The sequence below is a fragment of the Dipodomys ordii genome, unplaced genomic scaffold (genome assembly GCF_000151885.1).
Source record: "Dipodomys ordii isolate 6190 unplaced genomic scaffold, Dord_2.0 Scaffold17, whole genome shotgun sequence".
NCBI lineage: Eukaryota > Metazoa > Chordata > Mammalia > Rodentia > Heteromyidae > Dipodomys > Dipodomys ordii.
Genome location: NW_012267233.1, coordinates 8,400,806 through 8,419,998, shown reverse-complemented (window position 1 = coordinate 8,419,998; position 19,193 = coordinate 8,400,806). Strand labels below are relative to the sequence as shown.

General features: G+C 35.4%; 1 protein-coding gene across 1 annotated transcript in view; it reads left to right on the top strand.

The window, feature by feature from the left end:
- LOC105982709 (regulating synaptic membrane exocytosis protein 2-like) overlaps nucleotides 1-19,193 on the top strand; it is a 175,261-nt gene that overhangs the window by 130,696 nt on the left and 25,372 nt on the right. The window contains exons 3-4 of the mRNA XM_013012388.1: nucleotides 7,709-7,919; nucleotides 13,750-13,761. Of these exons, the coding sequence (XP_012867842.1) occupies nucleotides 7,709-7,919; nucleotides 13,750-13,761 (223 nt within the window). The remainder of the gene's footprint in view (nucleotides 1-7,708; nucleotides 7,920-13,749; nucleotides 13,762-19,193) is intronic.

Genomic DNA, 19,193 nt, shown 5'->3' with positions numbered 1-19,193 from the left:
GCCACTTGAGCTATACTTGTAGCCTGCTTTTTGCTGGTTATTTTGGAGGTTGAGTCTAGTGGATTTATCTGCTGGGCTGGCTTTGAATCACAGTCTTCAAGAGTAGTTAAAAATTTTAGGTTATCTGCCTTTCTAATGTGTGGTTTGCTGTTATGTATAGGTCACTGGATGTTCTAGGTTGTAAAAATCTAAAGAAAAGTTAGTGACTAGAAGGTATTACAAATCATATCTTTTTAGTTTCTTCTCCAAGGAATAACTAATTCCAAATTAATAGGATACTAAAGGTATATTTTCTTCAGAGAACAGAGGAAAATCTCAAAAGGCTACTTTTTCCCCCCTGGAGTACCAGGAGAAAAAGAGTAAAGCAACTTCCTTTTGCGGAGTACCAGGAGAAAAAGAGTAAAGCAACTTCCTTTTGCGGGACAAGATGAAATACATATTGGAGAATAGTCTCTAACTCATTAGGTGGCTTCAGTCAGAGGTGTCTTCTATACAAAGCTAGTTGGAAGCCAAAAACATACTGCTCAGCTGAATGACTTCTGAAGTAATGAGTTTTAAATCACCAAAAGCTTCTAGAGGTAAAGTATTTACCTAGGTCTTCACATGGTACCACTTCTGTCTGAAGTGATTTTCAAAGTGCAATATATGAATATTTTTGTATTCTTCACTTGATTATGTACTTAGTCTTGCCAGTGAGTTTTATATTTACATAGGTTTTGTGTTACCAGTTATAGTCCTTTTACTTCAGCTTGAAGACCTCCCTTTGGCCTATTTCTTATCAGACAGATCTGGTGTAATGAAGTAATTCAATGTCAAAAGATAAAGTCATTTATGACTATGGAATAAGATCACAAAGAAGCCATAGCAATTACAAATATATATGCATATAACAGTGGAGTACCAAAATATATGAAGGAAATAGTAATAGATATGATTGTGTTAGGTTACAATACAGTAAAAGTAAGAGGCTTTATTACTCACTGTCATCAGTACATAGATCATCCAGACATAAAAGCAATAAGGAAATAAAGGACTTGAACTACATTTTAGATCAAATAGGTATATAATATACATAATGTTCTATACAATAACATAACACATTTTTCCATAAGTGCACATATAACATTGTCCAGGATACCCCAGGATAGGCCACAAAAAAAGTCTTAACAAGTTTAAGAAGATGAAAATCTGAATATCAAAGTAGGTTTTTCAATCATAAGATATACAACTGGAAATCAATATTATGAGTAATGTTGGAAAAGTTGCAAATATGTGAAATTAAACCATATGCTCTTGAATAGCCAGAAGAAATTGAAAAATTTCTTGAGACAAAAATGGAAGCACAGTGTACCAAAACTTATGGAATGCAGAAAGAGCAATTCTAAGTGGAATATTCAATAGCAACAAATGTCCTTCTCAGAAAAAGAGATCAGCTGGGTGCTGGTGGCTCATACCTGTAATCTTAGCTCTTCAGTAGGCTGAGATCTGAGGATTGAGGTGCAAAGCCAGTCTAGGCAGGAAAGTCCATGAGACTCTTATTTCCGATTGACTACTAAAAAAGCCTGAAGTGGAGCTATTGCTCAAGTGGTAGAGCACCTGATTTGAGCAAAAAAGCTCAGGGACAGTGCCCAGACTCTGAGTTCAAGCCCTAGGACGGGCACCCCCCATAAAAAATAATCTCAAAAATCTAACTCTACTACTATAAGAACTTTTAAAACATGAAAGGAGATCTCAAATAAAAGAATCACTATAATAACTAAAAATGAAGGGAAATCTCAACTAAAAAATCTAACTATACAACTATAAAAGCTGAAAAATGAAATATAAACTAGCTAAAAGATAGTATTTTGCTTTATTTGTGAAGGATTTGTTTCTCCTTGATTTTGAAAGAGTGGTTTTGCTGAGTAAGTTATTTTTGGTTGGTAGTTTTTTTTCATTTGTTTTTTGATTCTCTCATCTTTCTCTCCTCCCTTCCCTTTTTCCATCCTTCCCTTCCTTCCTCCGTCTTGTGCTGGTGCTGGAGCTTGAACCTGGCCTAAGCACTATCTCTTAACTTTTTTGGCTGAAGCCACTTCTGGCTTTTTAGTGGTTAATTGAAGATAAGAGTTTCATGGAATTTTCTGCTTGAGCTGGCTTTGTGTTGTGATCGTCAGATCTCAGCCTCCTGAGTAGCTAGGAATACAGGTGTGAGCCACTGCTACCTAGTACCTGTGAGTTTCTGCTGAGATATCTGCTGTTAACCTGATTGGGACTGTTGTATATATGATTTAATTACTTACTACTTAGAGGATCCTCTCTTTGTCTTGGATTTTGGATAGTTTGATCATATGTATTAGTATAATCTTGCTTAGATTAAGCTGATTGGAGACCTTTTATACTTACATTTTTCCCTAGATTTGGAAAATTTCTGCTTTTGCTTCTTAAAGCTTTTAAAAATATTTTTTCTTTTTCTGCTTGGATTCCTGTAACTCTAAAATTTCCTCTTTAGATATTATCCCATAAATCCTATAACCCCTCTTTATTCCTTTTCATTCTTTTTGGTCTGTGTATTTTAAAATAACTTGTCTTCCGGAAGTGGTGCCTTGGCTCAAGTGGTAGAGTGCTAGCCTTCAGCTGAAGAACTCAGAGACAACTCTCAGGCCCAGAGTTTCAAGCCCCATGACCAATGACCAAAAAAACCCCCAAAACCAAAAAAGCAAAAAACTTGTCTTTGAGTTCTCACATTCCATATTTTGCTTGGTTATATCACTATTGATGTTCTCTACTAAATTCTTCATTGAGTTCAATTTATTTTACAAGCCCAGGGGAGGCTACTGAGATTGATTCTGACACTTAGTGCAGCCTGGAATCTGGGGTCAAAGGGAGTAGTAGTCTGGTGCTAGACAGTACTGGAAACTATTCTCATAGAGGCTGATCTAGAATCGGATGATTATGGATGTAAGGTGGAAACTAGTTTGGTCTTGGGGAGAGTCTGGAGCTGAGACTACTAGGAACAGCCTGATGATGGGATGGGCTTAGAGAACAAGTATGTTAGACAGGTATGGAGTCAAACTACATAATCAAATCTGGAATTGGGATGGACCTGGAAGCTCAATGTATATTAGCTTGGAGTCAGGATGTGGGGACCAGCCTAGGGCTGGGACCATTCTGGCTGGCTGAAGCCCTAGACTTGGGTGCTGGCCTACTATTGAGACGGACCGGAAGCTTGGGGCTTCTGAGTCAAAAGCATTTAGAAATGTACTCATTATCTTGCCCATGTAATTGTAACCCCTCTGTACAGTATTTTCATAATAAAATATAAATAAAATTTTTAAAAAAGAAATGGCTGAACAGTCTTGAAGTCTAAAGTTCGGGATCTGATACCTCTTCAGGCATGGATGCTCAGGCTGAAAGCACTGGCCTGGAGGCCAGAGTCATGGAGTCAGAGCTGTGTTTTCCTGGGGTGGACTAGGTTTTGGGGTCTGCTACTCAGTTCCCTCTTCTTTCCACAGCAGAAGTTGTTTCTTTCCATTCTTCTTTGAAATGGTCGAGAGGTGACCTTTTTCAGTATGTCTTTTCTTATTTCTTTGTTACATTCAGAAGCTGTATCTTTTACCTACATTTTTTTAGTTTTTGTGAAGGAATTTTCACATTTAGATAGTTGCTTACATTCAAGTTTTTGTTGGGGGGCTAGCAGTGGCAAGTCTTATTCCTCTAATTTTGCTTATGTCATGTATATGGTTGTTTTCAAAGAGTCAGCAACAGTTTGTCTGTCTGTCTGTCTGTCTCTCCTTTCTCCTCTACCTCCCCTCTCCTCCCTCGGCCTCCTCCTTTTCCCTCCCTTCTTCTCCCTTTCCCTTCCCTTCCTTTCCTTTTCCTTTCCCTTTCCCTTCCCCCTTCCCTTTCTCCTTTCCCCTTTCCTTTTCCCTCCCCTCTCTTCCTTTCCCTTCCCTCCTCTCCCCTCCCTTTATCCCCTTTCCTCCTTTTCCTTTCCTTTCCCTTCCCTTCCCTTCCCCCTTCCTTCTTCTTCCTCCTCTGCCACCCCCCCTCCTCTTTTTCTTCTTCTTGTCAGTTCTGAGGTTTTAACTCAGAGCCTCATGTTTGGAAGAAAAACATTTCCACTTGAGCCCTTTTGTGCTTTTGTCATATTTTGACATAGGGTTTGACTTTATATGTGGGGCCAAGATGTTTATATTCCCCATTGTAGCTGAGATGAGGAGTCCATGCCACCATGTCAAACCTTTTCTGTTGAGATGAGGTCTTGTGAGTCATTTTTTCTGGGCTTGCCTAGAACTGCAAATTTCAGCCTGGTTGATTTTTATTGATTTCAGCTTTAATTAAAACAAATTCCTTTCTTCTGTTTTCTCTGGCTGCCTTCTCTTTTTTTTGGGTCCGATCGTGGGGCATGAACTCTGGGCCTGGGCGCTGTCCCTCAGCTCTTCAGCTCAAGGCTAGCGCTCTACCGCTTGAGCCACAGCGCCACTTCCGGCTTTTTTTTTTGTTTATGTGGTGCTGAGGAATCGAACCCAGGGCCTCAGGCATTCAAGGCAAGCGCTCTACCACTGAGCCACCTTCCCAGCCATGGCTGCCTTCTCTTCCTCCTCCTCCTCTTCCACCACCACAACCACCCTTTTTATTTTTGATATAATTAATTTAGGAAAATTCTTGGTCATTATATCTTCAAATGTTTTCCCTTCTGTTTTTCTGGGATTCTGTTTTCACGTACCAGGTTAACACGTGGATTTTCAGTTGTTGTTTCCCCACTCTTTTTATTCATCTTTCTGTTTTCAGTTTTGATAATTTTTATTAACTAAAATTTCAAGTTTATTGATTCTTTCATTGCATGTTTTCATCTATTTATGAGCCCATTAAAGGAACTCTTCATCTTTTGATACCAAAAATTCCATTTGATTATTTATTTTTACAGTTCATTTTTCTGTTGTAATTCTCTTATTCATTCATGTTCACCTTTTTCTACCTATTCTTAGCAATTTTAACAATTTTAAAGTTTTCCTGTTATAATCTATCCTAACATTCATATCATTTCAAATTTAAGTGTGTTGAATTTTCTACCTTTTGAGGATGGATTGTTTAGCTCTTGATTTTCTCCTTTGTCTTATGGTTTTGTGTTATATTTATTCCTTGTTGTGGATGTGGGATTGTTGGTATTGGATAGTGAATCATCAATCAAGAATTCAAAAAGGTTTGGATTTTGTTGTGGCAATCATTTTATCTTTTCTTTTTTTTTTTTTTTTGGTTGGTCCTAGGGCCTGAACTCTGGGCCTGAGCACTGTCCCCAGCTTTTCAGCTCAAGGATAGTGCTCTACCACTTGAGCCACAGCACCACTTCCGGTTTTTTTCTGCTTATATGGTGCTGAGGAATCATACCCAGGGCCTTATGCATGCAAGGCAAGCACTCTATTATTGAGCCACCTGCCCAGCCCCGATTGTAAAACTTTTCCAAAGCAATGGTCTGTTTTTACCTTGTGCTTTAGTATGTATGCTGGAGTATCAAGTACTTTTATGCCCTTTTAGCCATTCCTACATACCTGTACCACAGAGAAGGTATGTTGCCCTGTAATTACGGTGGTTATTATGTGATGTTTTTCTGGTGATTGGGGAAAGATGTTCCTAGGTTTTTCTACCGTCTATATTTTTACAGAACCTGGCTACCTGGCCTTGGAGATGAGACTGGCTGAGTTCAGAGTCTTCCCTTACTATAGAAGCAAATTTGCCTTGCATTTTAAGTTAGTTTGTGGGCACAAGGCTCTGATTTGTATTTGTGTACCATTCTGGATAGCTTACTGCTTCATGGGCAGAAGGTTGTTTTTGTTTTTGTTTTGTTCTGTTTTATTTGGTTGTGGGGCTTGATCTCAGGGCCAGGGCTCTGTTCCTGAGCTCTTTTGCTCAAGACTAGTGCTCCACAACTTTGAGCCACAGTGCCACTTTGAGTTTTCTGCAAAGGTTTTTTTTTTTTTTTTTTTTTGTTGGTTGTAGGGCTTGAATTCTGGGCCTGGGCGCTGTCTCTCAGGCTCTTTAGCTCAAGGTGAGCACTCTACCACTTGAGCCACAGTGACACTTCAGGTTTTTTGGTCATTTATTGGAGATACCAGTCTCACAGACTTTCCTGCCCAGGGTGGCTTTTGAGCCTCGATCCTCAGATCTCAGCCTCCTGAGTAGCTAGGATGACAGGCGTGAGCCACTGGAGCCTGCCTATGCAGATGGTTTTTGAAAAACTTTTTCATAGCATCAGTGGCTCTTTGCCTCTGTGCTGGAGATGATAGAGTTTACTTTCTCATGGCTTAAAGTTTCATTTTATTTATTTATTGTTGTTGGTTCTGGGACTTGAACTCTGGGCCTAGGCCCTGTCCCTCAGCTCTTCAGCTCAAGGCTAGTGCTCTACCACTTGAACCAGAGTGCCATTTCTGGTTTTCTGAGTGTTTTATTGAAGATAAGAGTCTTCTGGACTCTCCTGCTGGAGCTGGCTTTGAACCTTGATCCTCAAATCTTAGCCTCCCGAATAGCTAGGATTATAGGCATGAGCCACCGGTGTCCAGCTTATTATCATATTTTTTTTTATTTTTAACGAGAGAAAGTTTGGGGAATTGTGCCTGTCCCTCAGGAGTTACAAGTCTTTTTGCATGCTTGCACAATACACTTAAGTAAAAGGGCTCTATGTTTCATGTCTTGACATCAGTCTTCTTTATAAACATCCAATGGAGGTCTAGGGGAAAATGCTTATTTATGTGACTTTCCTTTGAGTTTGGGTTCTTAAGCTATTCCAAACTGTTTGTGTTAACCCATTTAAAAATTTATTAAAATTTTAACTGATTTTTCTTAAGTTGTCATAATAGCAATTATTTCTTTCTGTTATTGCCAAATGTAAAACAGTGTGTCTGATTTCTCCTTGGAGACATTTACTTTTTGTTTTAATTTTAAAGTAAAATCTAGTTTTATTTTTTATTCTATACAGCCCTATTTGTTAGGCTATTAATATTTTAGAATGTTATAGCCAAACTATGTCCAGACTGCTACACACATTTAAACAGTTAGTGAGAGCACTCATTTTGTGTTTGTTGACCTCTTTAGGATCTGTTTAGATTCTTTAGATCATTCCAGTTGAGACTACATCCCATTGATTTGATGTTCATAGGTTTTTAGTTTCACTGTGTAAATCACATTCGCTTGCTATATTTTGGGATGTTTAAACATATTACTATAAATATTTTAGATCATATATTAAATATGTCAGATCATATATTAGATCATATATTAAATATATTAAATATTGTATCATATATTTATTTATTTATCTATTTTTTGGGTCTGGTCGTGGGGCCTGAACTTTGGGCCTGGGCACTGTACCTCAGCTCTTCAGCTTAAGCGCTCTACCACTTGAGCCATAGAGCCACTTCTGGCTTTTTTCTTTTTGCTTATGTGGGGCTGAGGAATCGAACCCAGGGCCTCAGGCATGCAAGGCAAGCGCTCTACCACTGAGCCACCTTCCCAGCCCTGTATCATATATTTAATATGATACAAATAATAGGAAGGAATTTTAGAATTTCTATTTAGAGAAATATCTCCATGCAAGTTGTATTCTGTAATCAAAACAAAAATTTTATTTTTAATTCTCATTCCATATATTTTCTGGTTATAAAATCATATCAATAGATTGCAGTGATATTTATTTGATTAGGAAACCAATTTAAACATCTGTTTTTTTCTGCAGAAAATTGCATCAACAGTTTGAAATGTATAAGGAACAGGTAAAAAAGATGGGAGAAGAATCACAGCAACAGCAAGAACAGAAGGGTGATGCCCCAACTTGTGGTATCTGCCACAAAACAAAGTTTGCAGATGGATGTGGCCATAACTGTTCATATTGCCAAACAAAGTTCTGTGCTCGTTGTGGAGGTCGTGTGTCATTACGCTCAAACAAGGTACAGAAGTGAAAGCATGACAATTCTCTTACAGTTAAGCTTATTGTCAATAAAATAAAAGTGCTTACCTGAAATTTATTCAGATTAACCAAACAGCAAAAACTTTTGTTGTCCTCATTTTAGATAAAAATTGTTTAAATTCTTTATTGGTTTTAAAATATATTTGTTTTGCTATTTTATATCAGTTAGCTCATGCTTTTGTTTTTTATCACAGGGTCTTAGACATTCAAAGATGATGAAATTGACTTAGAGATAAACTAATCTCACTCCTTTATTATATAAGAAAAACTCATTTAGAGCAAGTGAAGTTGATTCTTTAAAAAAGTTTTTATAATATTATAAAGATGATGCACAGAGAGGTTACAGTTATATACACCAGGTAAAGAGTATATTTCTTTTTGGAGAATGTCACCCCTTTTCTTGTCTCTCCCAGTTTTTTCCTCTCATCCCTACCCACAAGTTATATAGTTCATTTTCAACATAGTGTCTAGTGCTGCATTTGTGGCACTTTGTCCCTACATTTCTGTGCCTCCCCTTACTTTCCCAAAGATATATAAACTAACATCAAGATGAAAAGAGCCACAAAGTAAAAAAAAAAAAAACCTCCCTTCTATTTTCTGGAAAGTAGATTCTTAAAGCCATACAACTGATTATTGTCAGAGTTTGACATAGCTTTTTCCATTACTAATATATATTTGTGCTAGGCATGGGGCTTGAACTTAGAGCCTGGGCACTGTCCTTGAGCCTTTGTGCTCAAGCCTAGTGCTCTACCACTTTGAGCCTAAGCTCTATCTCCAGATTTGTGGTGGTTAATTGTATATAAGAATCTCATGGACTTTCTTGCCCCTGCTGGTTTTGAACCATGGTCTTCAGCTCTCAGCCCCATGAGTATCTGTGATTACAGGTGTGAGCCACTGGTGCCTGGCTTACTACTATACTTTTAGGAGCCTTGTAGATTTGTTTTTCCTTGGCCCATTTTCTTTCCTTTTTGAAAGAGGACTATTCCAATTTGAGGTTCTGTTTCATAATTCTATACTCTGAAGCTATATCCCCCTTTGTGTTTCTTTTAACATTGATGAAGTAACATTCAATGATAGAATTTAAAGACAACATGGTAAAGATCTGTTCATACTTATAGATTTTTAGTTTATCTCTACACTTTAGTGAATATGTCAATGCAACAGAAAAAGTATTCACTGAAATTAGGAAAAAACAGTATTTAAAAAATGTTCATTTTAGTAAGTTCTTTAGAATTTGCCTTTATTTCCTTGCTAGTATTTTATCATCAAAATATTTACTTGTACAGTTTAAAATAGGAAGCTGATATTTTTATATACAACATTTGGATGTAATTGTGGGAATTAGTTCCCTATGTGATTGCTCTTTTTTTCAGTATTTTGTTTTCCCCATAATAAATCTCTTTTCATTTTGGCTTGCTTGGTTATGATTCCTTTTTCCTATTACTATTTTTGAATGAATGCATTGGGTAGAAACTCTAGAATATGTAAATGGAAGTGATGAAAGCTAAAGTCCTTGTATTGTTTTTCATCCTAGAGGAAAGCAGTCAGTCTTTCAGAATCAAGTATGATGTTGATGGTCAACTTCATTAACACCATTTAGGTCAGATTTATTGAGAGGGTTTTCTTCACTTTAGTACTGGAGATTGACTGTAGTATGCTAGACAAGTATGTTACCATGTGAGTTGCATTCAGTCTGAGAATTTTAATTTTTTCTCAAAAACTTTTCATTCATTGGGAGTAATGTTATGGTTTTTTTTGCTTTACTAATATGTTGAGGTACATTGAATTTTGTATTCCTAGAATTCTAAAGCTTCATTTTATATTTGAGTAAGTTTGATGTGATAAAAATTTTGTTTACATTTTTGCTGCTAGGTTCATGAGACGTATAGTGTCTTTGTTTTTCTTTCCTTAGAATGTCTTTCTTTGGTTTTGGCATTAGGGTCATGTTGGCTTAATAGAATGAATTGGGTAATCTTATGCTTTTTAATCATAGTAGTAGTATATAAGTTTATATAGATAGGAATTTTGCTAGCACTAAAGCTACAGTATGCCAGAACTGATATTTGCAAGTAAGAGATGTAAAATGGCTCAGGTATTAGACATGAATTCATTTGTTTTAAAATGTTATACCTGGGGCTGAGAAGGTGGCTCAGTAGTAGAGCACTTGCCTTGCATGCCTGAGGCCCTGGGTTCGATTCCTCAGCACCACATAAGCAAAAAGAAAAAAGTCGGAAGTGGCGCTGTGGCTCAAGTGGTAGAGTGCTAGCCTTGATCTGAAGAGCTGAGGGACAGCGCCCAGGCCCAGAGTTAAGGCCCCACGACCGGACAAAAAAAAAAAAAAAAAAGCTATACCTGGTAAGTCTTACCCACTTCCTTTCCAAAAAAATCATTTAAATCATTATTAGCATATATTAATTATACAAAGAGCCCGTAAATACCATGTACATGCTTCCTATGTATCTGATATTTACAACATGAATAATGTACTTTGATCATATTCACCCCATGTATATTACTCTTTCTAAACCCAATCTCTCTACCACCCGCCTTTTAAATAATAGTTGATGGCCTTCGTTATGCTGTTTCCATACAAATAGAATGTATTTCTATAAAATTCACCTCTTGTCACCCTTTTCTTTTTCCCTTATCCTACCTATTGGTTCACCCCAACAATCCACCTTTCATAGTCTTGCCATAGAATTTTTTTCTAAGTGCTGGTTCAGCATATGCGTGAAGATCCGTGATAATTGTCTTTCTGAGCTTGTCTTGTCTCACATAACATGTTGTCTTCTAGCTCTTTCCATTTTTCTAAAAACAACCTAATTTAGGGCCAAATAAAATAATACTCCATTATATGAATGTACTTTAACTTCAAATATTAGCAAAAACTTAAAATGACCGATGTAACAAAGTTTTTAGTAAAAGTATTTATGAGTAATACCTATTTTAAAACGTTTTATTGACATTATTTTGGGTCCATAATAATAGGACATTGTATTCTACTTTAGAAGTCTTGTCTTTTTACTTCTCCTTTAGTAAATATATTAGAATAGAGTTGAATCTTACATATTATAAACAGACCTCATATGTACTTTTTTAATTGTTGGGATAGCCCCTAGGTTACTCCTCCTAAAAATGTAAACTTTTTAATGAGTACTATAGTTCTAAATTATGCCACTTAATTCAGAAAGTCAGTGATCAGTTTAGGTTTCCTTATGGCTCTCTCCACAATAAAATACGTAAATGATCACTTCTTCATTTACGTAAACTAATAACTGCTGTCTTTTTAAGAACTCTCTCTCTCTCTCTCTCTCTCTCTCTCTCTCTCTCTCTCTCTCTCTCTCTCTTTCTCTTTGTTGATCATGGGACTGAACTCAGGGCTTGGGTATTGTCCCTGAACTTTTTCTCTCAAGGCAAACGCTCTATTACTTTGAGCCCCAGTGCCACTTCCTCTCTTCATTTTCCAGCTCTTGTTTTCTATCATCTGAGTCAATGCTAGTAGTATCCTGCCATTGAGGACTGCTCCAGTCTTAGATTCCCAAATCACATATATAGCCATCTTAATATTTGTAAAATGCAAATCTGATTATTTTATCTGTTTCAAAAAACCTGTTGAGTGAACATTATCTCTCAAGTAACTGAAGTTTCTAGTGACATAAAGAACTTTCCACTTGTGATTTATTTCCATTCTTACTCTAGGAAGGCATGAGTTCTCCTCCATTCTGGATTTTTCAATCACATTATACTTTTGTCTTATACATTTTTGTTATTCTTGCTGCTGTAAGTTCATATAAAACTCTTCTTGCCTCTACATCCTTACATTCCTTGACTACTTAATGAACACTTTTTTTATTTTTCTGGACTTAAATATCACTTTCCTTATGATTCTTTTTTGGGTATACCAGGTAAATTAGCTCATTTTCGTACCCTACTAGTTACACAGATCTCTAATGTACTTAAATTTTTTTTATTTGTACTAAATGATTACATCTCTTTAATTCCCCTTGACTGCTTTCTGAATATTTAGCATGTCATGTCGACTGAATGAATATTGTACTTGTCATGCCATGGACTATATTAGCTTGGGACAGACTTTTTTCCCCCCTGTTCTGGGACTTAAACTCTGGGCCTGGATGCTGCCCCTGAGCTTCTTCTGTTTAAGGCTAGTGCTCTACCACTTGAGCCACAGCCTCACTTCTGGCTTTTTTTGTTTTTGTTTTTGAGTAGTTTAATGGAGATAATAGTCTCATGGATTTTCTTGCCCTAGCTGGCTTCCAACAGCGATCCTCAGATCTCAGCTTCCTGAGTACCTAGAATTCCCCAGCTTGGGGAAGATTTTTTAGAAAATGTATTCTTATTATCTTTAAATTATTTTATTATCTTTAAGTAATTGTACAAAGGAATTTCCCCTGGCCCCTTAAAAAAAATCCAGCTCCTTGGTGATGTTTCTTACTGAGACACTTGTTTGCTTAAAGTTGACAAAACAAACTTGTAGATGAAAAAGTTAAACTATAGAAGGAGAATTTGTTTTTCTAGAGAGAGAGAGAAAATGGAGGGAAGGAGAGAGGGGGGAGCTGAGAGAATATTGTGGGATTGTGAAAGAGAGGTGTCTTTCATGGATTAGAGAAGATAGGCAAAACAGTATCTTTGACTGTGTACAGTGACTTTTTATCACCTGTAGTCTTAACATTAGTAACATAGGAAGCAGTTAAGAGCATAGTAATATAGAGGATGCATTCCTGTCCCTTCTATACAATTTCCCATGTTTTAATAATCTAGATGATCAGTTATAGAATGAAGTATCAGATACTATTCTGAGGCAAATGTGTTATTGTACACCATTTTCAGTAGCCTCTATCAAATAAATATTTAATTCCCTGTTTTGTAGATGAGAATGTAAAGACAGAGAGTTAGGCAAACTGCACAAGATATATAGGTACAGGTGTTGCTTAAAGATTTAAATATAGGTTTGTGTTATTGCCATTCTCTTACTGACACCTGTATTTCTAAGAAACATTGGTACCTCCAAAGGACATAATTTTGATTTTAATTTATGTAAATCCTTATAATAAATCAGTTCATTATTGTTGCTTTAATACTTTTATTATTATGGTTTTATACTTAGATGAAAATGTACCAATAGAGTTTAGTTTTCAGTTTATCTAAATAGGTACTTTAGCTAAATTATATCTCTTGTATCACTTTGTACCGTTATAATATTGGGAAATGGATCTACATTTGCCTATTATAATCAATAAATTTTACATTTAGTGACTTATTCAATTGATTTTTTGTTATGTGGTGTTTAGAAGTCTTAATGAAATGTAAAAGATTAGAAGCATTATGCATAATTCATGTAAAATTATGTTTTGTCTACTTGTGATAGAATAAGAGATAAGCAATGATTCTATTATCTTTGTTCATAAGAGCTTTATTCCTAAACATTTAAGAAGTTTTTCCTTTGAGCTCGGTGTTTAATTAGGATTTTATTTGTGAAGAGCTCACTCTCTTTTTCTGATGTTTGGATGTTTAATTGCTTTTATGATAATTGTGCATTTGAGCATGTTCAAAGATGCGCTTGCTTGAAGTGAATGAAATATATGGGAAAAATTCCATCCTAAAATTTTAAATTTAAAATCTGAAATTTTAGATTTCAGTAAAAATGTAACTTAAATATTGTCAGAATTTTTGTTTTATCAGAAAAGTATTATTAAATACGTAAAAATTAGAAAAAGAATGGAATTAATGATTTCTTTTTTGTTTTGTCTTTTCTGTCTTTTAAAACTTGCTTTCGTGGATTTTCACACCAGGAGGACAAAGTGGTTAGAGTCTTTTCCTTTCTGTCTAATATAATTTTTGTTATTGCTAATTTTACCTTACATTTAACTATATCTAAATATTTTGTTACATTTGTATTGCATGATAAGCAGTATGACATATTTAAGCATGCCGATTTTACTGAAAAGCATATAAGTAAAAATTGTGTATTTGATTTTTATAAGGCTTATCTTTTTAGAATTTGGTATTCTTCAAGATCGCACAGCATTCTTCATTATAAGAATTCTTTTAATCATAATATTTCTCTAAATACATCACTGTACTTAGCAGATTTTTTAGAACAATGTTTCTTATTTAGTATAAAATCCATCTTTGTAATAGTTACAGTAACATTGAATTTGGATTTACTGACATGTATTTTATTGTTTACTTTTAATATTAAAATGTTTCCATCTCAGCAATGTGTTTGGGAATTTAGTAAATAATATCTCATATTCTTATGTTTTATATAAAATGTTTATCATTTAAAAATACCTAAGTGGGTAGAATTAGATTTCAGGTTTGCTTTCAATCTGTTCATATCTGGCTTGAGAAGTCTGATTTGGATTTGGATCTGCTCTGGAGAGAGGTGACTGTCTCTGTAAATACAGACTAAAAAAAAAAAATCTTCATACTTTGATGAGTCAAGCTGAACTTCAGCCTTTTCAACTTTTCCCATTTTAAATTGACATAAAACCTAGAATAAATTTGTTAGGTGAGATTTTTTTTAAGCTATGCTTTTTTTTTTTTTTTTTGTTTTTAAACTAGGATGAGCCTTTAGTTCCCTTCAAAGTCTTCAACTACTCAGTTCAGTTGGTTATGATACATATAGTAACAAACATTGAACATGGGTTGAAAATAAAATTTCTGAGTAGAAATAAGGATAATTTCTTTTTTCAAATCTATGAATCTAAATTATAAAATTGCCCAACAAATTTTTAAGGCAGTTTTGAAGATACACAGGTCAATTTGATACATGACAGGTCAATTTCATGCACAAGCTGTAAGTATTCACAGTACACTGTGTGCAAATGTGGAAATATCACAATGAAACTCCATCATATTACAAATGTATATTATCTCAAAAGTAAAATTTTAAAAATGAGAGAAGCATTAAACTTAAGAATTACAGGGTAAGATAAAAATATCTTTCTTTTTAAAAAATTTCTTTTATTATTTTTTGTTTATGTGGTACTGAGGAATTAAATCCAGGGGTACATGCATGCTAGGTTAGCACTCTACCACTAAGCCACATTCTCAGTGCAAAAGTATTTTTTGACCACATAAAAACTGTGCTTCTTTGTGTACATTTAGAACACAAAACAAAATTCAACAGCACTTTTATGAAGATATTCTTTATGTAGAACTGTTTACTAGAACTTGCAATAGTGATGAAAATGTTTTGTATTTTCATTATCCAATATAGTAGGTTACTGTAGTAGCAAGTAGGTATTGAAAAATTAAATATTAAATTTAAATGCCATATTCTAGTGGCTAAAGATACTATAAGCCTTGATTTAAAATAATCTCTTACTATTCAACCTCTGAGAGGTAATTATATTAGTAATGTGATGCATATACTAGCAAGCAGACAGGAAATCCACAAATATCCAAGAAATGTAATGTTAACACCAGTTCATACAAAGCTAAGAAGATAATGAACAAAGGTTATCCTCACAAAGAGTAGAACCAGGAGATATGAGTAACAGTGGTCAAGGGGGAACCTTTTTTTTTTGGGTCCGGTCGTGGGGCCTGAACTGTCCCTCAGCTCTTCAGCTCAAAGCTAGCGCTCTACCACTTGAGCCACAGCGCCATTTCCGGCTTTTTTCTTTTTGCTTATGTGGTGCTGAGGAATCGAACCCAGGGCTTTGAGCATGCAAGGCAAGAGCTCTACCACTGAGCCACCTTCCCAGCCCAAGGGGGAACCTTTTAAGTGGCCGATCAGGTGTAGTCAGACGGGATAAACAAGGAACTTAAACCGTCATTCATATAGGGATACAACATGTTATATATTTGCCAGTGTATACTTTTCAATTTTCCCTTTCTGAATGATAGTATTTTTGCATTTACCCTATTTTGTCTCCATTTTTGTGTATTGAGTTTTGTTGGGAACAATTTATCTTTCGGTTTATTGGTCAGCTATTCACAGTGATCCACAGTGTACATTCAATGACAGAAAGATTTGTTACCCTGGATTTGGAGGTAGATTTTATAACTAATGAGACTTTGGGATTGTCTCTTTCAGGAAGAAGGCAAGTGTGTTAAATGCAAAAAATACATATGTAATAATGTTGATTAGCTTTAAGAATAGATGGTTACAGACTTTGCTTCATGGTGGTCCCAATAGACTTTCTCATTTTCTTTTTTTTCTTGCAATGCTCATTAGAGAGACTTGAAAAATATAAAACTGACCTAGCTCTCTCCCTGGCACCTACTAACAGGTGTGAAATATAATTCTAACACATGAGATAAAAATTTTTTTTGGAGGATAAGGTCGTGATAGAAAGAAAAAGATGTAACTGAAAGTATCTTTTAATGGAAAAGTGATGTCTTGATTTAATATGCTGTTTATGAAGATGAAGGAGAGGTGAAGATTATTGGAGTAATTATGACATAATTTAGTCACTCGACTAAAGCTATCTGAAATCTTTTCCTAGTGATAGAAAAATATTCCCTTCCCAAATTTGTTTGTCACTAGTAAGATTTTTTAAATTTCTTATACTCAAAAGCATTCCTAATGGAAATACTAATAACAGTGGAATCTTTAGCAAGGATACCATACAAACATCTATATTTGATGATTATCAATATCATACTCATTTTATATATCATGAATATTATATCAATATCATATTTATAACTCAATATTCAGAAATGTTGAATTAGAAAAAAGTGCATAAGAATGTTTCATACTTATTGTTGTACAGTATAATTATATATAATTAATTACATACAATTTATTACATATAAATTAATTAAAAATGCTAACAGATTAGAGATTGAACTTTTCCTGAATGATGAATATATTCTATTTCATATAGACTCAAAGTTAGGGACATAGGTTGAATTTATTATTCAGAAATGTTATGTATAAGACCTGACTGAAAATGACTCTCAGTGTTAAAGCGTTCATAGGAGGTTTAAGACATGGGGGAGTATATTTATAATTGTAGTATGGCTAATTCCATGAGAGCAGAAATAGGTCATAATTTTGATTAGATATTTTTCTAGATTTTTATATTTTGCTTTTGCAGCAAATTATTTTAATTTGAATACCATTTTATTCAACTATAAATGAAAATGAGATTTCTTTATCTCATATGTAATTCCTATAACTATAAAATGACAGGTGAAAGTTTATGGACTCCTGATATAGGGAATGTGTAAGTGGCTTTATAGGATGGTGAGGTTGAGATTTGAGAGATAAGTAGTTGGATAAAGAGGCCAAAAACTAGAGGTATCAAGGATTACAACTAGATTTTGGCATTGAATGAGGATATTTGGGACAAGGTCAGCCTATGTAAGATGGAGGAGCCTGACCATGGCAGGGAGGAAAGACAATGACTTTAGTTATGGAAATAACAATTTGAAGAGCCTTTAGGAAATAAAGGATAAGTGAGTATTACAGTTATTACAGAATCATTATGAGTTAAGAGCTTTGTAATGAACCTGTGTGTGTGTGTGTGTGTGTGTGTGTGTGTGTGTGTGTGTATAGTTATCAGAGCTTGAACTCAAAGCCTTGAATACTTGCTCAGCTTTATGTTCAGATTTTTTTTTTGGCCAGTCCTGGGCTTGAACTTCAGGGCTGGGCACTGTCCCTGAGCCTCTCTGTGCTCTCTGTACCACTTGAGCCACAGCCCCACTTCTGGCTTTTCCTGTGTATGTGGCACTGAGGAATCAAACCCAGGGACTCATGCGTGCTAGGTGAGCACTCTACCACTGAGCCACATTCCCAGCCCTTATGTTCACCTTTTTTTTGGGGGGGGAAGTTCTGGTTTTGGGCCCTGAACTCTAGACCTGGGTGCTGTCCCTCAGTTCTTCAGCTCAAGGCTAGCCCTCTACCACTTGAGCCACAGCGCCACTTCCGGCTTTTGTTTTTTTCTGCTTATGTGGTGCTGAGGAATCTAACCCAGGGCCTCAAGCATGCAAGGCAAGCGCTCTACCACTGAGCCACCTTCCCATCCCCTTATGTTCACTTTTTAATGTGTCATATCAAGTTTTTTTTTTCTCATGACAACTTCCATGCAATGGTGAACTGTGGGAAAAAGCTTAACAGAAACTGAGGTAGGATGCAACTTTATGAAAGGTTAGACATTTAAACTCAACTCTCACAATTCCTGAAGCTCTATCAGTTTGCTGTCTCTGTGTTTTGGAGCCACTTATTTTATTATAGTAAGCCTTACTTTATCTTTTCTAAAATAAAGGTAATAAACAAGATTATAGTAGAAAGAGTGGTTAACTCATATGGTTGTTTTTGATGATTATTTCCTACTTTAGGACTGTGAAGATGTTCTTTCCCAGTGTCTCAACCTGTTAATGTAATTTTCCCATTAACACATTTTATAATACAAAATTATAGGTTTTATTACAAAAGAATAGATTTCATTTTAAATAAATATTTATATTGCCCTTTGATTATATTCATTCTTTATTTCACTTTCTTATCCCTCTACCCTTCCCACTCACCCTTTTCCTCTCACCAAATCTTGTTTTAGCTTCTATTTTTTCATATCCGTCCCTTCCTTCCTCTTCTTTTCCTTCCTTTTTAAAATGTAGCTTCTACAAATGGGGAAAAATGTGACATTTATCTTTTGGAGTCTGTTTATTCCTCTTAACATGATGATCTCTGGTTCCATTTATTTCCTGGCAAATGACATGATTTCATTAAAATTTTTTTTCTTGTTCTAGGGTTTGAACTCAGAGCCTCTTGTGTGTTCAGTTGGCACTCTACTACTTGGGTCATACCTCTAGCATATCATTTTGATGACTGCTTTGGAAATGGACCTTTTGGCAGACTTTTCTGCCAAGTTTGGCTTTGAACCATAATCCTCCAGGTCTCAGCTTTCTGAGTAGCTAAAATTAGAGGTGCGAGCCACCAGCAGCTAGCTTGTTCTTTTTTACAGAAAATAATATTCCACTATGTATATGTATGTATACCGTATTTTCTTTGTCTATTAATCTGTTGATGGGAATCTTAGCTGATTCTCTAACTTGGCTATTGTGTATAGTGGCAATACATGTGCAGACATTTTTATTGTAGGCAAGCTTATATTCATTCCTTCAGGTTTATACCTAATTGGTATAGCTGGATCATATGATGCTTTTATTTTTACTGTTTTAGAGGAAACTGTATACTAATTTCAGTAATAGCTAGGTTAGTTTCCTAATTTGCTGGCAGTTTATAAGTGTTCCTTTTCACTGCACATCTTCACTAATA